Here is a 22,500-nt window from a genome sequence, read left to right on the forward strand (position 1 = left end):
ATTACCAACACATGCCACCCAAAAAGGCTTCTTCAGAGATAATATATCACAAGGTTTTTCGGCCAACTACAGTGATTTCATTTACTTTCAGTACAATTTGCATTCTTCCAGCCAGTCTGACAACCATCTTGACAAACACCATCTTCAATATCACATTTTGAGTTGTCTCCCTTGCAGAATCGTTCACTACATTTAAACATGCAGCTAGGTCCAAACGTATTGTTGTGGCATTCTGTAGGTATAGAAACAGTGATAGCTTAATTTCTAAACAGTATTTGGATCTTGCTCTAGGTGAAATAATACCTGTTTGTGTTTAAAACATATGTGCATACACATGTGTGCGATATTATGTTGGTGTACAATAAATGACTGAATTTTATACTTTGTAATGTTATAATGTATAATTATAATTGTATAACTACTATTTCTATACCATAAGTCAGAGAGAGAGAGAGAGAGAGAGAGAGAGAGAGAGAGAGAGAGAGAGAGAGAGAGAGAGAGAGAGAGAGAGAGAGAGAGAGAGAGAGAGAGAGAGAGAGAGAATATTTAAAATTGTATTATTACTATTATCATTCTGAAACTCATATAAATATAATGACTCTTGCACAACATATATCCGACATGATCTGAACATGATTGTGTACTTACTGTCAGCGCAAGTATCACCTTGATATCCAGCATCACATGGTCCATCACATGAACCAGTCGCGTGATCACATGGTGCATTATCATTTTTACAGTGTCTGTCACTGCATGACGAACTGCATTCCGGGCCATATTTCCCATCACACCCTGTAAAAAAAAAATATATATATTTTTGTTGTTGTTGTTGTTGTTGTTGTTGTTGTTGTTGTTGTAAATATTAGTTCATTCGCCATATAGCCCAGACTATTTAAATATATTTATGTGTTAATATATGTGTTAATGCACTAACCAGTAATACACCGAAACAATATAATTTTTTAAAAGTGTGTAACAGAAGCCGTAACATATGTGCCAATAACAAATCAGCCATTAGCGTATTCGAAATTGTATCTTTACACAAGGACGATTCCAAAGGGAAGATATGATATAGTCTCGAGGATATGCAGACATGATTCAGTTAGGTGTTTCACCTACAGAGGAAAGCTGCTCTTGACTATGATATATACTTAGCGTTCTAAGTCCGTGCATAGGAGCATTACCACTTTAAAGTTGGCGCGACAATAGGTGCCAAACCATTTATACACTTTTCATAAACATAGGTACGTCTGAATGTGCTCACAGATATATAATAAGGGAAGGCAAGATCAGTTATTAATTTAATATTGTTCAATTCAATTTATCTTGGACAAATAGTTTGAGCTCGGTTATCAGTACAGTTCCCTAAATGAAGTGCAAATATTATTAAATATATTCCACAATGAGGGAATATATACTGTATGAATTATGACTGTTAAGTGTTTGGAGAAACAATGAGTATGCTAACATCTACCCGTCATAGATACAATATATCCACTTGCATGGGTTTAAAACAGAAATGATACAGTCAAAAAGATGTTTAATACCTGTGCAGTCGATGCCGTTATAGTTATTCTCACATTCCCCTCCGCATGATCCGTTAACATGATTACAGCTGTCTGAGTTAGTCTGACAGTGTCTCTTGTTACAGTCAAATGCACAGCCTGGACCATATGAACCACTGTCACATTCTGTGGGAAAAATAATATATAAAATATAAATCCACACATCTGTCTGTCACATTTGATTACGTTTATATTCCCCGGGATTCTGCTTTGCTTTTGACCTCAGTGAAAAAATTAGGCGCCGGAAACTGGAGGGGTGGTGGTGGTGGGCGGGGGGAGGGGGGAATGGGGGGGGGGCAGTGTGCACCGACTTCCAAACTATGAAGGCAAGGCAGTGTCCCATTCCAGTTGAAAATCGAAGTAATATAGGACTATAGCTACCCTTCCCAGTCGCTGTCATCTTGCTACGCTTATCAGAATAGGTGCATAACTATTGATGATGATTTCAGCTAGACTACTACATAAATATGGTTGCTTCTTTGAAAAAACAACAAAAAACAAACAAACGATTATACTCACATTCGTCACTTGTTTAAGATTAATATACTGAAAGGGAAATAATTGTAGAATCTGAAAGACACATTTCTTTGAAACATGAAAATTTAATTTTGTAGATCTTTTGATTTTATTATAGTTTTACCCATTATTACCAACACATGCCACCCAAAAAGGCCTCTTCAGAGATAATATATCACAAGGTTTTTCGGCCAACTACAGTGATTTCATTTACTTTCAGTACAATTTGCATTCTTCCAGCCAGTCTGACAACCATCTTGACAAACACCATCTTCAATATCACATTTTGAGTTGTCTCCCTTGCAGAATCGTTCACTACATTTAAACATGCAGCTAGGTCCAAACGTATTGTTGTGGCATTCTGTAGGTATAGAAACAGTGATAACTTAATTTCTAAACAGTATTTGGATCTTGCTCTAGATGAAATAATACTTGTTTGTGTTTAAAACATATGTGCATACACATGTGTGCGATATTATGTTGGTGTACAATAAATGACTGAATTTTATACTTTGTAATGTTATAATGTATAATTATAATTGTATAACTACTATTTCTATACCATAAGTCAGAGAGAGAGAGAGAGAGAGAGGGGGGGGGGAGGGACAGAGAGAGTCAGAATGGCATACAAAGAGCAATGCGGTTGACAAATACATATAAAGACAGAAAAAGAGACAGAGGCGCACATAAAGAACATGTACTTTAAATGTGTTACTCATAAACTACAACCTTTGATGGACCAGACGTGAGAAACTGGTTGATGTATCCATCTAGGGCGATTGCGATCTGTCACCCAGCCCTGGAGCACTCTACCATCAAGTTAATATCTTACGTTAAGTATGACAATTTGTACGGCCTCCCTTTTTTTTAACCAAGTAACAGATGTATAGGGTTCTAAAAGAATCACGATACATTTTGGTACATAGATAACAACAAATATTATAAGTAAAAGATGGAAACACATAGTTGAATATGTTCAGGCCAGATCATTTTGATCGCACATCTTTATCGTTTTTTGCTCGAATACACAGATTTGTTCCAGCATTGGGGATGGAGGCAGTTGTCTCCCTGACCTCCACCGCCACACACGTTTCGTACGTTTATGTATCTGAACATTAATTTCGGCACATCAGATGTTCGAAAGATGAAAAGTGCAGGTTATTGCATAAGCATCAAAAGGCGACAACTAAGCCAGCTGTGTTTTGAATAGGTGTATTGGGATTCTTCTTGCATCGTCTGTACGTAATTGGGAACGTTTAAGGTTAATGCTATGAGTGTAGGGCCATAGCTAGCTGGGGGGGGGGGGGGGGGGTTCCGGAAAGCATTCTAGAAACTTAAAGAAAATTATCTTCTTAACTGTTTAAAAAGTTTTATACTATTAACTACTCAGTTGTCTCCCCCCAAAAAAAACAACAACAAACAAACAAACAAACAAACAACAACAACAACAACAACAAAACAAAATCCTAGCTACGGCCCTGGAATGAACTACCATACACTCAAAATAATGGATTATTTCCTCAGATGTAACAAAGATATGCATGTTAGACACATCACTTTTAAAAATAGTAATAACAATTGTACACTAAGCACATAGTAACTGTTCCTACATGTATATAGAACACGCCTAGAAGACCCTCGAACCAATTTTAACCATTAATTTTCTTAGCTAGGTGGATTACATGTGAATCAATATTTACAGAACAAAGGTGATAAAGACAATTTTAATATTGATAAGGCAATGGTTAATAGTGACGCGAAATACCATAAATTGTGAGCATATGTGTTTATTAATAAATGGTGCGTCTACTGAAAGTTGTGGTTAATTTATTGGACTTTTGCATTGATCATATTTAGTATTTCAAATGAGTTATCAAAAGAAAGAAAGAAATACTGTTTTAGTTAACGACGCACTCGACACATTTTATTTACGGTTATATGGCGTCAGACATATGGTTAAGGACCACACAGATTTTGAGAGGAAACCCGCTTTCGCCACTACATGGGCTACTCTTTCCGATTAGCAGCAAGGGATCTTTTATTTGCGATTCCCACAGGCAGGATAGCACAAACCATGACCTTTGTTGAACCAGTTATGGATCACTGGTCGGTGCAAGTGGTTTACACCTACTCACTGAACCTTGCGGAGCACTCACTCAGGTTTTGGAGACGGTATCTGGATTAAAAATCCCATGCCTCGACTGGGATCCGAATCTAGTACCTACCAGCCTGTAGACTGATGACCTAACCACTACGCCACCGAGGCCGGTCAAATCAGTTATCATGTTTTATATGTGACTACACTGCACATACCAGTGACGCAGTCTGGTAAATCCCAGCCTTTCAAGCAGCCACTGACACATGTCCCATTAAGCTTGTCACACGGCGAGTTGTCAGCACAGTTTCTCTTCTCGCAAGACATGTTACAGTTGAATCCATATTTTCCAGATGGACACACTGAAACCAATAAATATCAGCAGGTGTTTATATGATAATAATTTTCGTGAGTTATAAGGTAAAATCATATTCTTAAAATACGACTTAAAAATATACAGAGCGCGAATATAATAAATCTTTATTAACATAACAACCCTATTTTACGTGTGTCCAAGACAGACGTGCTTGAACCTTCAGATAATGTAAGCACGTGTCAAATGGTCGATTGATTCATGAAAAGTTAAACTGTAACATTGTATTTAATGTAAAAATATTATATGGACTGTCCTGAGTCATTGTAAGATGTTTGTAACACAGCCTTTTTGGTAATTGAACTCACTAAATATATTTTCTAGTTTCGAATATCAGTGTGTGTATATCCATTGCATTTGCGGTACTGAACTAATGTTTGTAACAGTAATTTTTTATTTACTTCGTAATATATTTTTTCATATGTATGAAATTGATGAATATTAAAATACGATTTGGACTTCTACAATGTTAGTCCAACAACAAATACTTTGTTCATAAAGACAATACAATATCTATAACATGCAACTTTATTCATCAAAACGGTACAATTTACTGTTGATATTAGGCCTTAACCTAATATTTTAGTGATAGCCATCGCTAGCCATATAATTTCATTTACAATATAATAAATAGAAGCGATAATGATTGGTATAAGTTTGTTAATATGACCTCCTTTTTTAATCACAGATTATTTCAGAAACAAATTAAAAATATAAGCACTAAACCCAGTAATGATGGTCAGTTATGTCATGACTAGATGTGGGATGTGGATATAAAATGGCCAGATTTTACGTTAGGTTAGTTTACGTTGATTGGACTTTTTTTTAAAGAAGTCCCACTTGATAAAACTACTTCATACAATACAACCTTACGATTAAAGTCAGATTAGAATTATCATAAAGGAATTATATTTCACCTATAAGCATTTTTCTAATTATAAATTAACAACAAAGGTATAGGGAATAACTATTGGCTTTATCTCTAAAATATAGAGAAAACGAAAACTATATATCATACATTTCGGAGGCACATGAATACACAAATTCATACATATACACAACGTTTATATATAAATCTGTTAGGAGTTGCATTCATTCGTACTGCACTGACCAATGAAATGACTAAACAAACTATTTCTGAATAGGATTTGTGTGTTGAATAACTTGGCTCAAGAGATTTTGTACTAGTATATGTTTTATACAAATAAGGTGTTTTTCTTTCGCGAAAAGGACAAACTGAGATATGACTGTTTCGGAAACTTGCAATTGCGTATTTCATTTCATTATAACGTGTCACTGGCCACTGCATTACTAGCATTTGAATCAGTCACAGCCTACCTGTCTGAGACAAATACACACATTTTTGTCAAGATTCGTGTTTCTCATTCTACACATGTAGTTCACAGTAGTAGTGTAGTTAACACTGTTGGCAACACTGTTGAATGAGAGAGGCCACACATGAAAGGTGTATTTAAGACATCGAAAACTTTAACGACTACCATGACTGTAGATCTAGTTCAAATTGGCAAAATCTAGAAGGCTCCTAACAGGTGGTAGCGTGAAGTGGATTTCAAGAGTCAAATCACTTTGGGCTACCACTAAGGAAGATCACCGTACTATGTGTAATATATAAGTGTAATACTTTGAATATGTTCTGACGATCAAAAGTATACCAGAAATTGTTAATGTAAAATTATATATTTATATATTAGTATTGTTTGTGAACGTTAATGTTCACATTCGATGGTAATTACTGTGTTTACCCGTGTTCTAATATCGCCAACTGATTATACTTTCGAAATAAACACTTTTGATCGTAAGTTTACAATCTGCTGATATATGTAATGTGTGTAATATATTGAATACATACTCGCTGTACAACCTACTTATATATGTAATGTGTGTAATAGCTTGAATACATATTCCCTGTACAATGTACTGATATGTGTAATGCATGTAATATGTTGAATATATACTCGATATGTGTAATGTGTGTAATATTTTGAATACATACTCGTGGTACAACCTACTGATATGTGTAATCTGTGTACTATATTGAATACATACTCGTTGTACAATATACTGATATGTGTAATGTGTGCAATACATTGAATACATACTCGTTGTACAATCTACTGATATGTGAAAAATGTGTAATATATTGAATATATACTCGTTGTACAATATACTGGTATGTGAAAAATGTGTAATATATTGAATACATACTCGTTGTACAATCTACTGATATGTGAAAAATGTGTAATATATTGAACATATACTCGTTGTACAATCTACTGATATGTGAAAAATGTGTAATATATTGAATACATACTCGTTGTACAATATACTGATATGTGTAATGTGTGCAATACATTGAATACATACTCGTTGTACAATCTACTGATATGTGAAAAATGTGTAATATATTGAATACATACTCGTTGTACAATATACTGATATGTGTAATGTGTGAAATACATTGAATACATACTCGTTGTACAATCTACTGATATGTGAAAAATGTGTAATATATTGAATATATACTCGTTGTACAATATATTGATATGTGAAAAATGTGTAATATATTGAATACATACTCGTTGTACAATCTACTGATATGTGAAAAATGTGTAATATATTGAATACATACTCGTTGTATAATCTATTGATATGTGAAAAATGTGTAATATATTGAATACATACTCGTTGTACAATATACTGATATGTGTAATGTGTGCAATACATTGAATACATACTCGTTGTACAATCTACTGATATGTGAAAAATGTGTAATATATTGAATATATACTCGTTGTACAATATACTGGTATGTGAAAAATGTGTAATATATTGAATACATACTCGTTGTACAATCTACTGATATGTGAAAAATGTGTAATATATTGAACATATACTCGTTGTACAATCTACTGATATGTGAAAAATGTGTAATATATTGAATACATACTCGTTGTACAATATACTGATATGTGTAATGTGTGAAATACATTGAATACATACTCGTTGTACAATCTACTGATATGTGAAAAATGTGTAATATATTGAATATATACTCGTTGTACAATATACTGATATGTGAAAAATGTGTAATATATTGAATACATACTCGTTGTACAATCTACTGATATGTGAAAAATGTGTAATATATTGAATATATACTCGTTGTACAATCTACTGATATGTGAAAAATGTGTAATATATTGAATATATACTCGTTGTACAATATATTGATATGTGAAAAATGTGTAATATATTGAATACATACTCGTTGTACAATATACTGATATGTGAAAAATGTGTAATGTATTGAATACATACTCGTTGTATAATCTACTGATATGTGAAAAATGTGTAATATATTGAATATATACTCGTTGTACAATCTACTGATATGTGAAAAATGTGTAATATATTGAATACATACTCGTTGTACAATATACTGATATGTGTAATGTGTGCAATACATTGAATACATACTCGTTGTACAATCTACTGATATGTGAAAAATGTGTAATATATTGAATATATACTCGTTGTACAATATATTGATATGTGAAAAATGTGTAATATATTGAATACATACTCGTTGTACAATCTACTGATATGTGAAAAATGTGTAATATATTGAATACATACTCGTTGTATAATCTACTGATATGTGTAATGTGTGTAATATATTGAATACATACTCGTTGTACAATATACTGATATGTGAAAAATGTGTAATATATTGAATACATACTCGTTGTATAATCTACTGATATGTGTAATGTGTGCAATACATTGAATACATACTCGTTGTACAATCTACTGATATGTGTAGTGTGTGTAATATATTGAATACATACTCGTTGTACAATCTACTGATATGTGAAAAATGTGTAATATATTGAATACATACTCGTTGTACAATATACTGATATGTGTAATGTGTGCAATACATTGAATACATACTCGTTGTACAATCTACTGATATGTGAAAAATGTGTAATATATTGAATATATACTCGTTGTACAATATACTGATGTGTGAAAAATGTGTAATATATTGAATATACACTCGTTGTACAATATACTGATATGTGTAGTGTGTGTAATATCTTGAATACATACTCGTTGTACAATCTACTGATATGTGTAATGAGTGTAATGTATTGAATACAATGTACTGATATGTGTAATGTGTGCAATATCTTGAATACATACATGTATATCTACTGATATGTGTAATGTGTGTATATATTGAATACAAACTTGCTGTACAATCAATATATGTAACTTGTGTAATATCTTGAATAACATACTCGTTCTACAATCTTCATCCTGATATCCTCGAACACAGCCATGATCACACTTCCCGGTCACGTGATGACAGGACGTGTCTCCTAGACACTTTCTCTCATTGCAGATGTTTGCACATCTCAAACCATAAATATATTCTGAACATTCTAAAATGATAATATATACTTCTGCTAATAAATATGATATACTATGTAAAATGTAATACATTTACGTAGGACCAATCTAGTAACGTGCCCAGCTTTATTCAATTCAACAAATCACAACATGACTTATGTTGAAGATACTTCGCTCTCAAAATATTCAATACTTTTGCAAAATACTATTCCTTGTTTTAAGTTGAAATACTACTATATGCACACCCGTTTGCCAATTCAGACGTCTCTTGGTTTACACAAGTGCTAGAAAGGATTTTGGTGCCTGCACTGGCATGCATATATGCATATATATGTACAAGCATACAAAAACACACATACACCCCACCATACACACACATAGACACATATATACACACATACAAACCCCGACATATACACAACATACACATACAGACATTGACATATACATACAAATATATATACTAGTGGAAAAAAGTTCCTGTGCATGGTAAAAAGTTGAATAAAATCATAATCGCAAGTTGTAAAATAATAACATTTTCAGGAGACATGTGCCCAACCATTATGTTCAAAACTTTATCCTCGATATTGCAATCGCACGTGCTGTTCATGTGCCGCACCTGCACAACTCGTAACCTGATTTTCTGATCACGTGGTACAGGTGCACATGTCCTTGTTCATTTTGCAACGGAACACGGTAGAGGACAAAACCACTGGCTAGAAAAACAACTTTGATTAATTCTAAGCGGCGTTGACGTCATGCCACACCTATCTGAATTTGAACGTCACAGCGCGAAACTGGAATGGCGCATAACGAGGTCGCAAGACGTTTTGGCGTGCATCGAAACACGATACAGAATGTGTGGCGACGTTACCAACAGCAGGGCAACACCAGCGACAGCCCACGTTCAGGTTGCCCGCGTGTGACGTCACACGCACAAGTCAACCATATTCGGGTAACACATCTTCTGAATCGATTTCGGGTGGCAACTTTGACAGCCAGAACCATCCCTGGGTTGAGAGTAATCAGTGCCAGGACAGTTCGCAACCGTTTATTGGAGCACAACATCAGGCCGCGACGCCCAGCAATACGTCCTATTCTGCTACGACATCGCCGAAATGCGCGTCTAGCATGGAGTAGACAGCACTTACGATTCACCCGTCGCGACTGGTCAGGTGTGCTATTCACCGACGAGTCCAGATTCCATTTGGACGGTAGTGACGGTCGAAATCGAGTCTACAGACGTGTTAACGAATGCTACGCTGACGCTTGCGTTGTGCAGCGTGCAGGTTTCGGCGGTGTGAGCGTCATGGTGTGGGGAGGTATCACATCACACGGGAGGACGCAGCTGGTGATTTTGGCTGGAAATATGACTGCCGTACGCTACAGGGATGAGATCCAGTTCCTTCAAGGTCAACGTGGCGCTGTCATGTTGCAGCAAGACAACGCTCGCCCTCATGTCGCACGTGTAGTGACCGATTTCCTGAGACAGCAGAATGTTAACACACTGCCTTGGCCCGCTGTTTCTCCTGACCTGTCGCCTATTGCTATGGGACGAAATGGAGAGACGCCTACGTCTCCTGCCAAACCAGCCGTTGACCTTGAACCAACTGGGTCGTGACCTTGTTCAGGTCTGGAACAACATCCCACAAGGGTTTCTGAACTATCTGGTGTCATCAATGAGACGTCGTTGTCAGGCCTGTTTGCACGCACACGGTGGCCATACACGGTATTGATATTGTGAACTTACTTTCGACGCCACCCCTCTTCATGACCCCAGAGATTGGTAACGACAATGCCAGACGATTTGGTATTGATCGTAAATAGCAAATAAATAATGTGTCAAATAATTGTGTTGATTTACTTACAAATAAGAAATCACACCACTTTTAGTAATGCACAGGACCCTTTTTCCACTAGTATATACACACATAATCACATGTATACACAAACACATGCACATATAAATACACAAACATGCATACACATACACAATGTCATATGTACACAAATACACACATGCACACCTTCTCGACTACCCTACCATAGTTTGAAATCAGCCTTGTGCAGAGATACAGTATTAAAAGGTAGATTCGTAATGTTATATTACATCTCTCCTAGCACCAATATTTAAAACCTGTTTTATACTCGACTGGCAATTACAAACTTCAATTGCCAAGGCTTCACACTGAACTATATCAAACGTCATTCAGTTATTCAGATGTACAGATATGGAATACAGTTGCACTTGATATTAAACACAAAACGTCAGTTGTGAGCTTCAAACGCAATCTGAAACAATATCTAATGAAAGTTTCCTTGGCAAAATAGTTGAGTGTGTGTGTGTGTGTGGGGGGGGGGGGGGGGGGGGGGGGCGGTCGTTGGTTTTCTGTTATTATTAAAAAAATGTGTTGTTTGGTAGTTCTATATGTTCAGTGTGTCTAATGTTACTATTGTACAGCTAACAGGTGTTTGTCAAATAAGAAATTTATTATCAGTAGTAGTAGTAGTAGTAGTAGTAAAATTGTGTAGGTTAGGATTGTTTTATGTGTATCTCTAGACAATTGGTTTGCATGCATTTATATAATGTTTTACCAATGTTTCAATGTATTGCTGAGGGCCCGGTGGATGTTTGCCGTGTGCTAAACCTGTCACCCTTATTATTATTATTATTATTATTATTATGATTATTATTATTATTATTATTATAATTATTATTGTTGTTGTTGTTTTTGTTGTTGTTGTTGTTGTGATTGTGCTTGTTGTTCTTGTTGTGGCTTCTATTACACAATTTTAAAATTTGGTATCGCTCTGTATGTTAATAGTGAGTGCGATCAGACATATTATTGTCAATTTCCTTTATAAAAAAGCACATTTCCGTTTGAGGGTAAAATATGTTTAACCTTATAGCCCTAAACAAGATGTAAGTCTGAAGCGTGTAATAAAATCATTAACACATTTGAAAACTGTAGCTCTACACAAGGACCGGCCTCGGTGGCGTCGTGGCAGGCCATCGGTCTACAGGCTGGTAGGTACTGGGTTTGGATCCCAGTCGAGGCATGGGATTTTTAGTCCAGATACCGACTCCAAACCCTGAGTGAGTGCTCCGCAAGGCTCAATGGGTAGGTGTAAACCACTTGCACCGACCAGTGATTCATAACTGGTTCAACAAAGGCCATGGTTTGTGCTATCCTGCCTGTGGGAAGCGCAAATAAAAGATCCCTTGCTGCTAATCGGAAGAGTAGCCCATGTAGTGGCGACAGCGGGTTTCCTCTCAAAATCTGTGTGGTCCTTAACCATATGTCTGACGCCACATAACCGTAAATAAAATGTGTTAAGTGCGTCGTTAAATAAAACATTTCTTTCTTTCTTTCTCTACACAAGGCACCAATTCCCTGGACGATTATCATTCCTACTTAGGACTGACATTATAAACATATAAATATATACAAGTCAGAGCTCATCTACAGTTTTGTAGTTCGTGGAAGTTTGGCATTGTCTGCCGCACCGGTGGTAGCCACATTTGAAATAACTGTTAACGACAAAAGGCCATCTGACACTGAATCGCTATTATCTAAACAAATTGGCAATAAGATCTCGATCCATCCAGGCTGGCATTTAAAAATAATAATAATAATAAAGTCACTATGATTAATGATATATTTAACTTATAATCAAATCAAGAAATTATTCCTTGCAGCTTTTAATACAGTATTTTCGTAAGATCTGAGATATAGTTGTAGTTAATCTTACCCTTTGAACAGTCTGGTTCCATCCATCCTGGTGTACATCCGTTATCACATCGTCCAGTCTGTTTATCACAAGTTGATTGACCACCTGATATATTGCAGTGTCTGCTGGAACAAGGCTTTCCACACAGAAGGCCATAATGATCTGAATCACACTCTAAAATATAAATGTATTAATTGATTAATCAGATTTTACTAAAATACTGCAATCTACTATAATTACTTGGGAATGTGTGACGTGTTCCAGGAGACCGAGTTCTCGCCAATATTTTGACTGGTACAATCGTCTTCTATCAAACCACATTCACTTGAGGTAAGGCACAAAAACCAGTCTAGCTAGCGATCGATCGCCATCTGTAACATGCCTCAGATAAGTGATATTGTGTCTAAGCCTGCTGGAGCATTTAAAAACAAAGAACATAGTGCCAGGAATTATTATTTAAAAACATGAGGGTAAGAATTGGGGAATCATTGTATGTATTAAGCTTAGAGTATGTAATCAGTACTGGACCATACCTAGTCTAAAATAACTGGAGGGTTGGATGTAATAAAAAGAACCAATGATCAGTAATTCGGAGTTTTTGCCAGGTTAGACAAACAATTCACTTTAATTGCTAAAAACAACATATTTCGTAATTTTTGTGGTTGGGGCAACCGTCTCCAGTGTTAGAACTATAGTCTAGTATATATTTGTTGGCTACTTATTTCATTGTATTTCCTCGAGCACCTCACCTGCATCAATGTTAATGCATAGTCGTTTTCGAGTCGCAGACGACTCTAAGTTTGGTTAATCTACTAACTTGTAACACATCTGTATAAATTTCAATAAAGTGAAAAAGAGTCTGTGACGTTGGAACGGGAACAATGTCCAATATAATTTGACTGAAGCTTGTCTCCATAACGGTTACTTCTCAGGGGTATGTGCGCTTTTAGAAGCATTGGAATGTATTACGCGGTATAACAAACACCTGGTTGACCAGAAGCACTCTGATGAACGGAAATTCATAATCTAACAACATAATATAGATAATGTCTGATTTAAATTATAACAACAGATCTACTATTGAAACATATGCGGTAGTGTTTTACAGCTAGGCTATGTCACTTTAATGTCGCCAATTCAACAACTAATGCGAAGGGAACATATGTGATGTTATATATTTCTCCCCCCCCCCCCCCCCCCCCCTCTCTCTTCCTGATGGGCAGGCTCCTAGTGAGAAATGCATTAGTATTAGTATTATCATCATCATCATGATCTTCTTCTTCTTCTTCTTCTTCTTCTTCTTCTTCTTCTTCATCATCATCATCATATGTTCAGACATCTACAAACAATGAATACACTGTGTGTTTATTTATATGTATACGTGTACTCTATATGTATGTATATCTCTCTCCGTTTGTGTATGTGCGTTACGTTACGTTACGTTACGTTACGTTACGTTATGTTATGACATATCATACCACTGCAATTTTGTCCATTCCAGTTTTGTTTACAGCCTCCAGTACACTTTCCTGTTGCATATTTACACGGTTCATTCAGACAGTGACAGAACTGACTGCAGTCATCGCCAAAGGTACCAGCATCGCATACTGAAAATAGATCGTATATTAATAAAATGCATCAACAATGGTACAGCTAAACAAGAAAGAAAGAAAGAAATGTTTTATTTAATGACGCACTCAACACATTTTATTTACGGTTATATGTCGTCAGACAAATGGTTAAGGACCACACAGATTTTGAGAGGAAACCCGCTGTCGCCACTTCATGGGCTACTCTTTCCGATTAGCAGCAAGGTATCTTTTATTTGCGTTTCCCACAGGCAGGATAGCACAAACCATGGCCTTTGTTGAACCAGTTATGGATCACTGGTCGGTGCAAGTGGTTTAAACCTACCCATTGAGCCTTGCAGAGCACTCACTCAGGGTTTGGAGTCAGTATCTGGATTAAAAATCCCATGCCTCGACTGGGATCCGAACCCAGTACCTACCAGCCTGTTGACCGATGGCCTGCCACGACGCCACCGAGGCCGGTTTCACAGCTAAACAAATGAATAAATAAAGGTATATATAAATGAAGGAGGGAACGATGGTATATTAATGAACAGACTATAAGATAATGTATCTGTGTTTCAAGCATTGCTTGCTTTAAAATCGACACCACTATCAAATATAATTTTGAAATGCTAATTGCTAATAATTTCATGCGGCAAGTGTATACATCACACATATATTAATTTGTCCAACGCGATATACTGCAGTTATGGTACAACAACATTGGAATTTGTTTGTTTATTAAAATGCGTTCAATATTCATACTATAATCATGGCAACGTCTTTTGAATAGGAAAGAAATATGTGTTCTAATTCTAAAAAATAGTCACTTATCCAAAAGAAAAGGTCAAACAAAAGGACACAGAATAATTCACAACATCGATTACTTATGTAGATATAAACCTACGATCAAAAGTAATTACACTGGATTGGATTGGATAACATATTAACGTGTCTATATCCAATTAAGTTTCAAGCACGTCTCTCCCGGGCACAAATTCTGACTTCGTCAGAGACTGGATCCGGGACAGAAGGGGGAGGGAGGTAGAGTTGAAAAGGGGCATAATTTTGAAAATAGCAGTTAGTAAAAATTAATAGAATAAAATAATAATAATAATAATAATAAAACCTTACAAGCCAAAAATAAAAAGAATTGACTGCTCGGACGAATATTAATATAATGTGGAGCATTTTAGAAGGACAGTCCAAAAATAAATAAGAGAAAGAAGAGAGGATTGGACTATTTAATAATATTAAAAAAAGAAAGTAATTTCGACATAAAATGTTAAGCAAAGGTCTGAAAGTTTAAAGTCCGATCTATATTTCCACGTGAATGGCCTCGTTTAGGCCGTTAGGGTGCACAGCTTGTAGAGACGAGATGGGTTGCATCCCGTCAAGAAAACCCCTAGTTGACAGTCATTAGACGTTGAAGGTGTTAGTGTTGTGCTGAAATACAGATCTTGAGAACCCGGATCCGTCTGAACGAGAGAGAGAGAGAGAGAGAGAGAGAGAGAGAGAGAGAGAGAGAGAGAGAGAGAGAGAGAGAGAGACTGTCATGCATCGTACAACCTTTAATGAGTATTAGACTAGGGTACAGTCCAGTCGTTATGGGTTGGTATAGTGGTGCGGACGGGCCCGACTCCGGAGGATACGAGATGGTATCAATATAAAACAAAGTAAAGTCTAGAAAAGAGTAGTAGGGGCCGACCCCGCTTCCTATTTCATATTAGAGTTGGGTGGTCAATCTTCCAGTGCTGCTAGGACAGATTCGGACATGCAGAGACGTGGCGTTCTGCAAAATGGCCGTCATACGAGTCACGGAAAAACAAGTCGACATAAGTCAGCCGGAGAAATGACGTAGAGGCAAGGAATCTCGATAAAACGAATCCAACCTGGTGGTGCAGGCTGTCGAAACGAGAAGCGTTGCAGCGTTCAATCAGTTCCAATGGCTGCATACATCCAAGTAGAAAACTAGTTTGCTGACAAAAACCAACCAAAATGAAAGATTCCCAAGTCGAGCACACGCAAGCACGTGCATTATGCACAAACGACACAAACACGTCTTATCACGTCGAGCTCCAGACTGGGAATTACACTGAGATGACGTCTTCGTTAGCTGTTGTGATGCGCGATCGTCCTCTTCGTGGTCTATCTTCAGTTTAGTCAATTAATAATCGCTGGATGGAACAAGCCGTGCTCGTTAGGGAAACGCACTAGCCTCGTCGAGATACACCGGTTTTTGTGTGTGTATTTTTTGTGTGGGTTTTTTTGTGTGGGTTTTTTTTTGTTTTGTTGTTTTTGTTTTTGTTTAGGGGGGGGGGGGCGGGTTGTGGGTTTGTTTGTTTTTTTCGGGGTTTTTTTTTTCCTTAATTGTGAGATAATCTAAAGATCAACGTGGATAATCGACTAGTGCCAAACACTGGTTGTAAAATAATCATGTTATCAAAATAATTTTAAACAATATAATAATTACATTGGCTAGATGTGAGACCAATGTCATGTCTAATAGAAAACAACCGGCCTCGGTGGCGTAGTGGTTAGGTCATCGGTCTACAGGCTGGTAGGTACTGGGTTCGGATCCCAGTCGTGGCATGGAATTTTTAATCCAGATACCGACTCAAAATCCTGAGTGAGTGCTCCGCAAGGCTCAATGGGTAGGTATAAACCACTTGCACCGATCAGTGATCCATAACTGGTTCAACAAAGGCCATGATTTGTGCTATCCTGCCTGTGGGAAGCGCAAATAAAAGATCCCTTGCTGCTAATCGGAAAGAGTAGCCCATGTAGTGGCGACAGCGGGTTTCCTCTCAAAATCTATGTGGTCCTCAACCATATGTCTGACACCATATAACCTTAAATTAAATGTGTTGAGTGCGTCGTTAAATAAAACACTTCTTTCTTTCTTTTTTTTAATAGAAAACATAGCAACAATAGCTACACCAACAACCTGAAAGGGGCGAAAAAACAGCCTTAGGTTTCTTGAAAAACAATTTGACACAATGACCGCAAATAAACACAACTACATGTATCAATGAACTTACAATAATTACCAATTTACTAACCATACACTTCTACTTCACAAAAGTCCATTGCGCCTTGCCCTGGTGGTGTGTATTGATTGTTTTGTGTATTCTGGTAGAGAGTGATGTATCTGGCTGTACTGTTACATGTAACTGCTGTTACATCAGAACTGTTTATAGTGGCCGCACCACACAGATGGTCCGTATCCGTTTGGTTGGCTTCTGTTGAGCTGTAGATGTGAACACCGTTTCTCCGAGCTTTATCTGTTAAAATAATAATGAATAGAGGTAATGTATAACATAGGCGTATATTGACATTTAAAGGTCCACATTATTAATACACAGTATATAAAACAAATACATAAACATTACAGTATTTAAAAAAAAAAAAAAAAAAAAAAAAAAAAAAACAACCATCCTAGTTATTAATAAAGTGACTTTTTGTAAAACGCTTGGGGAAAAACCCCACTGCTCAGTCGATTTGTCCCACATCAGACCTGTGACGTAGCATCAGGCGTTCTGTTAGTAGGTCAACATGCCGACAGCAGAGAATGATTGTTGGAAAAACAGCTGATTCTTAACAGACACTAGTTTGGACATTTTGGTCTTAACACATCTGTATATCTACTCTAATGATACCTCGATTGGTGAAGAAGTGGTATATAAGCACGTTAATCTAGTTACCTACCTACCTGTAAAAAGCAGGACACAAATTCAGTCCCGATTTGTGAACGTGAGATATTAACATTTGATTGTAATAAAAATATGTGTTCAGATCAGAAGCATTTAAAACAACAAGCAGAATAAATAACATTATTTTATTGATTAATATCACATAAAATAGGGATCTGAATGTATTGTCTTAGACAGATAGGTATGATGCAATGCAGGTATGAACACATACAAATAATAATACGATTTATCTTGCTACCTACACCCGTTACTACAGATCTTGTTCATTGTTTGTTAAGCATTCAAAGAGGCGCGATTATTTCATAACACTTTCTGTGGAGTCCTAATTACTGCCGTCATTGTTAAAAGGTGACCACTGGAAGACAGTAGGTATGCTCTCATACCGCTGAAGTCAGTATAGGGACAAGATCGCGCGCCGGTGTAACGGCTAATTAGTACATGAATGATTCTTTTGTTCTTTTATTTGCATCCGAAGTCCGGAACAGAAGGCATCCGGTGTCGACAGATATTTTGTTTCCCAATAAATTAACGGTAGCTGAACGGAACTTTAAAACTGTGCCGGTTTACACATAATGCCGGTGTAAAAGGAACGCAAGTGCGTAGGAACCGAGGTCTGTAGGACCTCGGTTCCTAGGAACAATGGTCCTATCGGACTTGCATTCAATGGGAATATTAGTTCTACCCAGACTTGCATTCCGGATTTATTTTTATATTTTTTACATATAGTAAGCCTAGGACTTGTATTCCTACCGGACTTAACTTCCTTCTACAGCAGTGACAGAAATACTAGTCCGTCATATTAATAGACGTCCGTGTGTTATATTTCACGGTGTGCACGAGTTGTCTGAAAGGCATGCGTTAAAATTTGGAATCTGGCAGCCTTCTCTCGTAGTGTTGTGGATAATTGTATGTTTCAGTCAAGAAAAAGAAAAAAATTGTATGTTTCAGATTCAGATTGTTGTTGGTTCAAATCTCTATGTCGCACATATTCTTTTTCCTTTATAATCAAGTAATTTTTTTAAAGCAATAGGCTAGTCCATTTAACACGTGAGCGCATGTTTGTAACCGTGTTACATTTTCATTGGAAGATGAACAAGTACGTGCATCTTGCTTCTGCCGAACGTATATAAAACAGATAATTTGTACAAACATGTTCGTGCATTCAATATGTCGGACGACCATAAAAAACGCAACAAGCCGAAGATTTCAGAGATATTTCTATATTTACAAAGTGGAGAATATGAAACAGGAACAACTCATTCGAAAAAGCGTGCCATTCGACGGACTTCAAATGCCAACTTCAAAGTAAGTTAATATAAGTTACTTCGTGTACATCGTATAATTTTAAATATTTTGTCCGTCGGACTTCCATTCCTCGGAATTTTAGCCTGCGGGACATGTGCTCCTGGAAGATTAAGTCCGATGGACGTGTATTCCTAGTACTCTTAGTCCGTGGGACCTTTATTCCTAGTACTCTTAGTCCGTGGGACATTTATTCCTAGTACTCTTAGTCCGTGGGACCTTTATTCCTAGTACTCTTAGTCCGATGGACGTTTATTCCTAGTACTCTTAGTCCGTGGGACCTTTATTCCTAGTACTCTTAGTCCGTCAGACTTTTATTCCTAGTACTCTTAGTCCGTGGGACTTTTATTCCTAGTACTCTTAGTCCGATGGACGTTTATTCCTAGTACTCTTAGTCCGTGGGACCTTTATTCCTAGTACTCTTAGTCCGTGGGACTTTTATTCCTAGTACTCTTAGTCCGTGGGACTTTTATTCCTAGTAATCTTAGTCCGTGGGACTTTTATTCCTAGTACTCTTAGTCCGTGGGACTTTTATTCCTAGTACTCTTAGTCCGATGGACGTTTATTCCTAGTACTCTTAGTCCGTGGGACCTTTATTCCTAGTACTCTTAGTCCGTCGGACTTTTATTCCTAGTACTCTTAGTCCGTGGGACTTTTATTCCTAGTACTCTTAGTCCGATGTACGTTTATTCCTAGTACTCTTAGTCCGTGGGACCTTTATTCCTAGTACTCTTAGTCCGTGGGACTTTTATTCCTAGTACTCTTAGTCCGTGGGACTTTTATTCCTAGTAATCTTAGTCCGTGGGACTTTTATTCCTAGTACTCTTAGTCCGTGGGACTTTTATTCCTAGTACTCTTAGTCCGTGGGACTTTTATTCCTAGTACTCTTAGTCCGTGGGACTTTTATTCCTAGTAATCTTAGTCCGTGGGACTTTTATTCCTAGTACTCTTAGTCCGTGGGACTTTTATTCCTAATACGCTTAGTCTGTGATACCTATATTCCTAGTACTCCTTATCCGCTTGTATTTCATTCCTGAAACTTCTAGACTTTCACCCCTACCCATATGTGCTCTTTGCTTGATAATGCAATTAACATGCTTTAAGGTACAGGTGCAATTTATGATATAATTTAAAATAAATCACCTAAGATATTTTGGTGTTTTTTTAAAAGATATTAGTGCTTATTTTCAGGTTGATAAAACAATATTGTTTTTTAAAGTAAAAAAACAAAAGACCATCGACATCCTTCCTGATAGTGGCTCAACGTCCAATACGCAGGAAAACTGGCGAAAAGTTCTCATGACACCTGATGCTATTGATGAAGCTCTGAATGCCATGCATTCGAGCCCATTGGGTATGTACTTGCAGCAAGTTATTGTCAAGTTCACACACACGAACACAGGGACACACACACACACACACACACACACACACACACACACACACACACACATATATATATATATATATATATATATATATATATATATAATGTGATATGTTTCCACACCTCTTTATGTCGTTTTAAAGTTTTAAAATGTATGTTTATTTGAATGTAAATAATAATTTACATATGTTTGCTTTGTTTGGAACTGTGGCGATATTAATTGTGTTAGAGGACCGTGTGCAGTTCCAAATTCACTTAGCTAGGTGGGCAACTTGTTACGTAATACTTCTGCGCGACAGTCCTCGATCGGTACGCCTAATACACACCCAGAGCAGGTGTGGAGGCCATGTGGCTAGTAGTTACGTAATATCTCCGGTAGTGCTGTTTATGGCTAGGGGATTGGTCGCGGATTGGCGACAGCCAGACTGACGATCAGAGAGAGATATACCGACTCTGGTAGAGGTGGAATATCAGATGATAAGATTCGGTGCCGCGATTTACCCCCAGGCGATATTTCGATTTATAATAAATAGCGAGTGTTTTAGAGTTATGAGGAGACTAGGAAGGCTCCAGGGGATCACGGACGTCGTCCACTGAACGATCTATATTAGTTCAGACGGGACTTTGGTAATTATATATTTTCTGCTCTGTGTATAACCTTGATGTGATTGATGTGACTTTAAATATTTTAATACTGTATTATACCAATATTCTTTAGACAGTGTCTTCGGTCATCTGACGAAGTAAATCGTAGTCTTACTGTTCTAACATTATACGAGTATTTGGTAATATAAAGCTTAGCCAGTCATCCTAGAAGACCTAGGTAAACTGTAGGTTATTGTCTTTATTGTGATAGGTACCAGTATTAATTCTGTGTTACAAGGTTATTGAATGAGTAGTTAGGGTTAATTAGAAATTAACCCGTTAGGAATAGAGCTGTAATTCCTTTATTAATTAAGTTCCCCTGGAAGCGTTTCTCAATTATCACACGTTACTGAACGAGTAGTAAGGGTTAATTAAAAATTAACCAGTTAGGAATAGTGTTGTAATTCCTTTATTAATTAAGTTCCCCTAGAAGCGTTTCTCAATTATCACACGTGTGGGTGTTGTGTCACGGTGAAGTGATTCGCATATTGTGTAACTAGACACCTAGAGATTAACTAATTAAGTGATCAGTTCTGGGTTGTTATTATTGTTGTTATTAATTAACTACTACGGCTGTACATTTGTCAGCGTAGATTAATACAGATTCCAAAGTGTATTGTGTTTTTGTTGTGTTTTCTAGTGAACTAAACGTGCTATAATAATATATACTTTATATAAGATCGTATCTCTGATCATACCTAGACGAGCCAAAGCGGGTATATAACAGCCTGTTACAGAGAGATCTAATAGATATACAGTTAGGAGAGATATTTGGACAATCGTGTTTTATTCAGTTACGGGTATTATAGAATCCCCGTGACAGGAACACACTTGCCGATGTGGCTGTCTGTCATTGGTGGGGTTTCGTTAAACATGGAAATTGTCATAATTTGTACGTATCATATTTATAGCACGTAATTCATGTTCATGATTTCATTTGTAGTTTCGGTTTCCCCCACAAGCTCATTAGCGATCAGGGTCGTGAATTTAACAATGATGTGGTTGATGGCATTACGGGTGCGCTGAACATTATTCATCGTCGAACCACAGCCTACCACCCGCAATATATATCATAACATAGTGTCAACGCATATAACGCTACAGTCGAAACTGAACCTATATAATTTAACATGATAATAAATGGTTATAACCCCTCAATAAATG

The 22,500-nt window shown here is 36.9% G+C and overlaps 1 protein-coding gene across 1 annotated transcript in view; it reads right to left on the minus strand.

Annotated features, from left to right (window-relative positions):
• Positions 1 to 85: 85 nt before the first annotated feature.
• Positions 86 to 22,500, minus strand: part of LOC121392614 (multiple epidermal growth factor-like domains protein 10) — a gene marked incomplete at both ends in the record, with an annotated part of 32,835 nt that continues 10,420 nt past the window's right edge. Inside the window, 10 exons of the mRNA XM_041523755.1 lie at positions 86 to 232; positions 649 to 792; positions 1,548 to 1,691; positions 2,296 to 2,442; positions 4,395 to 4,538; positions 8,875 to 9,018; positions 12,740 to 12,892; positions 13,688 to 13,744; positions 14,197 to 14,325; positions 17,352 to 17,573. Of these exons, the coding sequence (XP_041379689.1) occupies positions 86 to 232; positions 649 to 792; positions 1,548 to 1,691; positions 2,296 to 2,442; positions 4,395 to 4,538; positions 8,875 to 9,018; positions 12,740 to 12,892; positions 13,688 to 13,744; positions 14,197 to 14,325; positions 17,352 to 17,573 (1,431 nt within the window). The remainder of the gene's footprint in view (positions 233 to 648; positions 793 to 1,547; positions 1,692 to 2,295; positions 2,443 to 4,394; positions 4,539 to 8,874; positions 9,019 to 12,739; positions 12,893 to 13,687; positions 13,745 to 14,196; positions 14,326 to 17,351; positions 17,574 to 22,500) is intronic.

The sequence above is a fragment of the Gigantopelta aegis genome, unplaced genomic scaffold (assembly GCF_016097555.1).
Source record: "Gigantopelta aegis isolate Gae_Host unplaced genomic scaffold, Gae_host_genome ctg4179_pilon_pilon:::debris, whole genome shotgun sequence".
NCBI classification, from domain to species: Eukaryota; Metazoa; Mollusca; class Gastropoda; order Neomphalida; family Peltospiridae; genus Gigantopelta; species Gigantopelta aegis.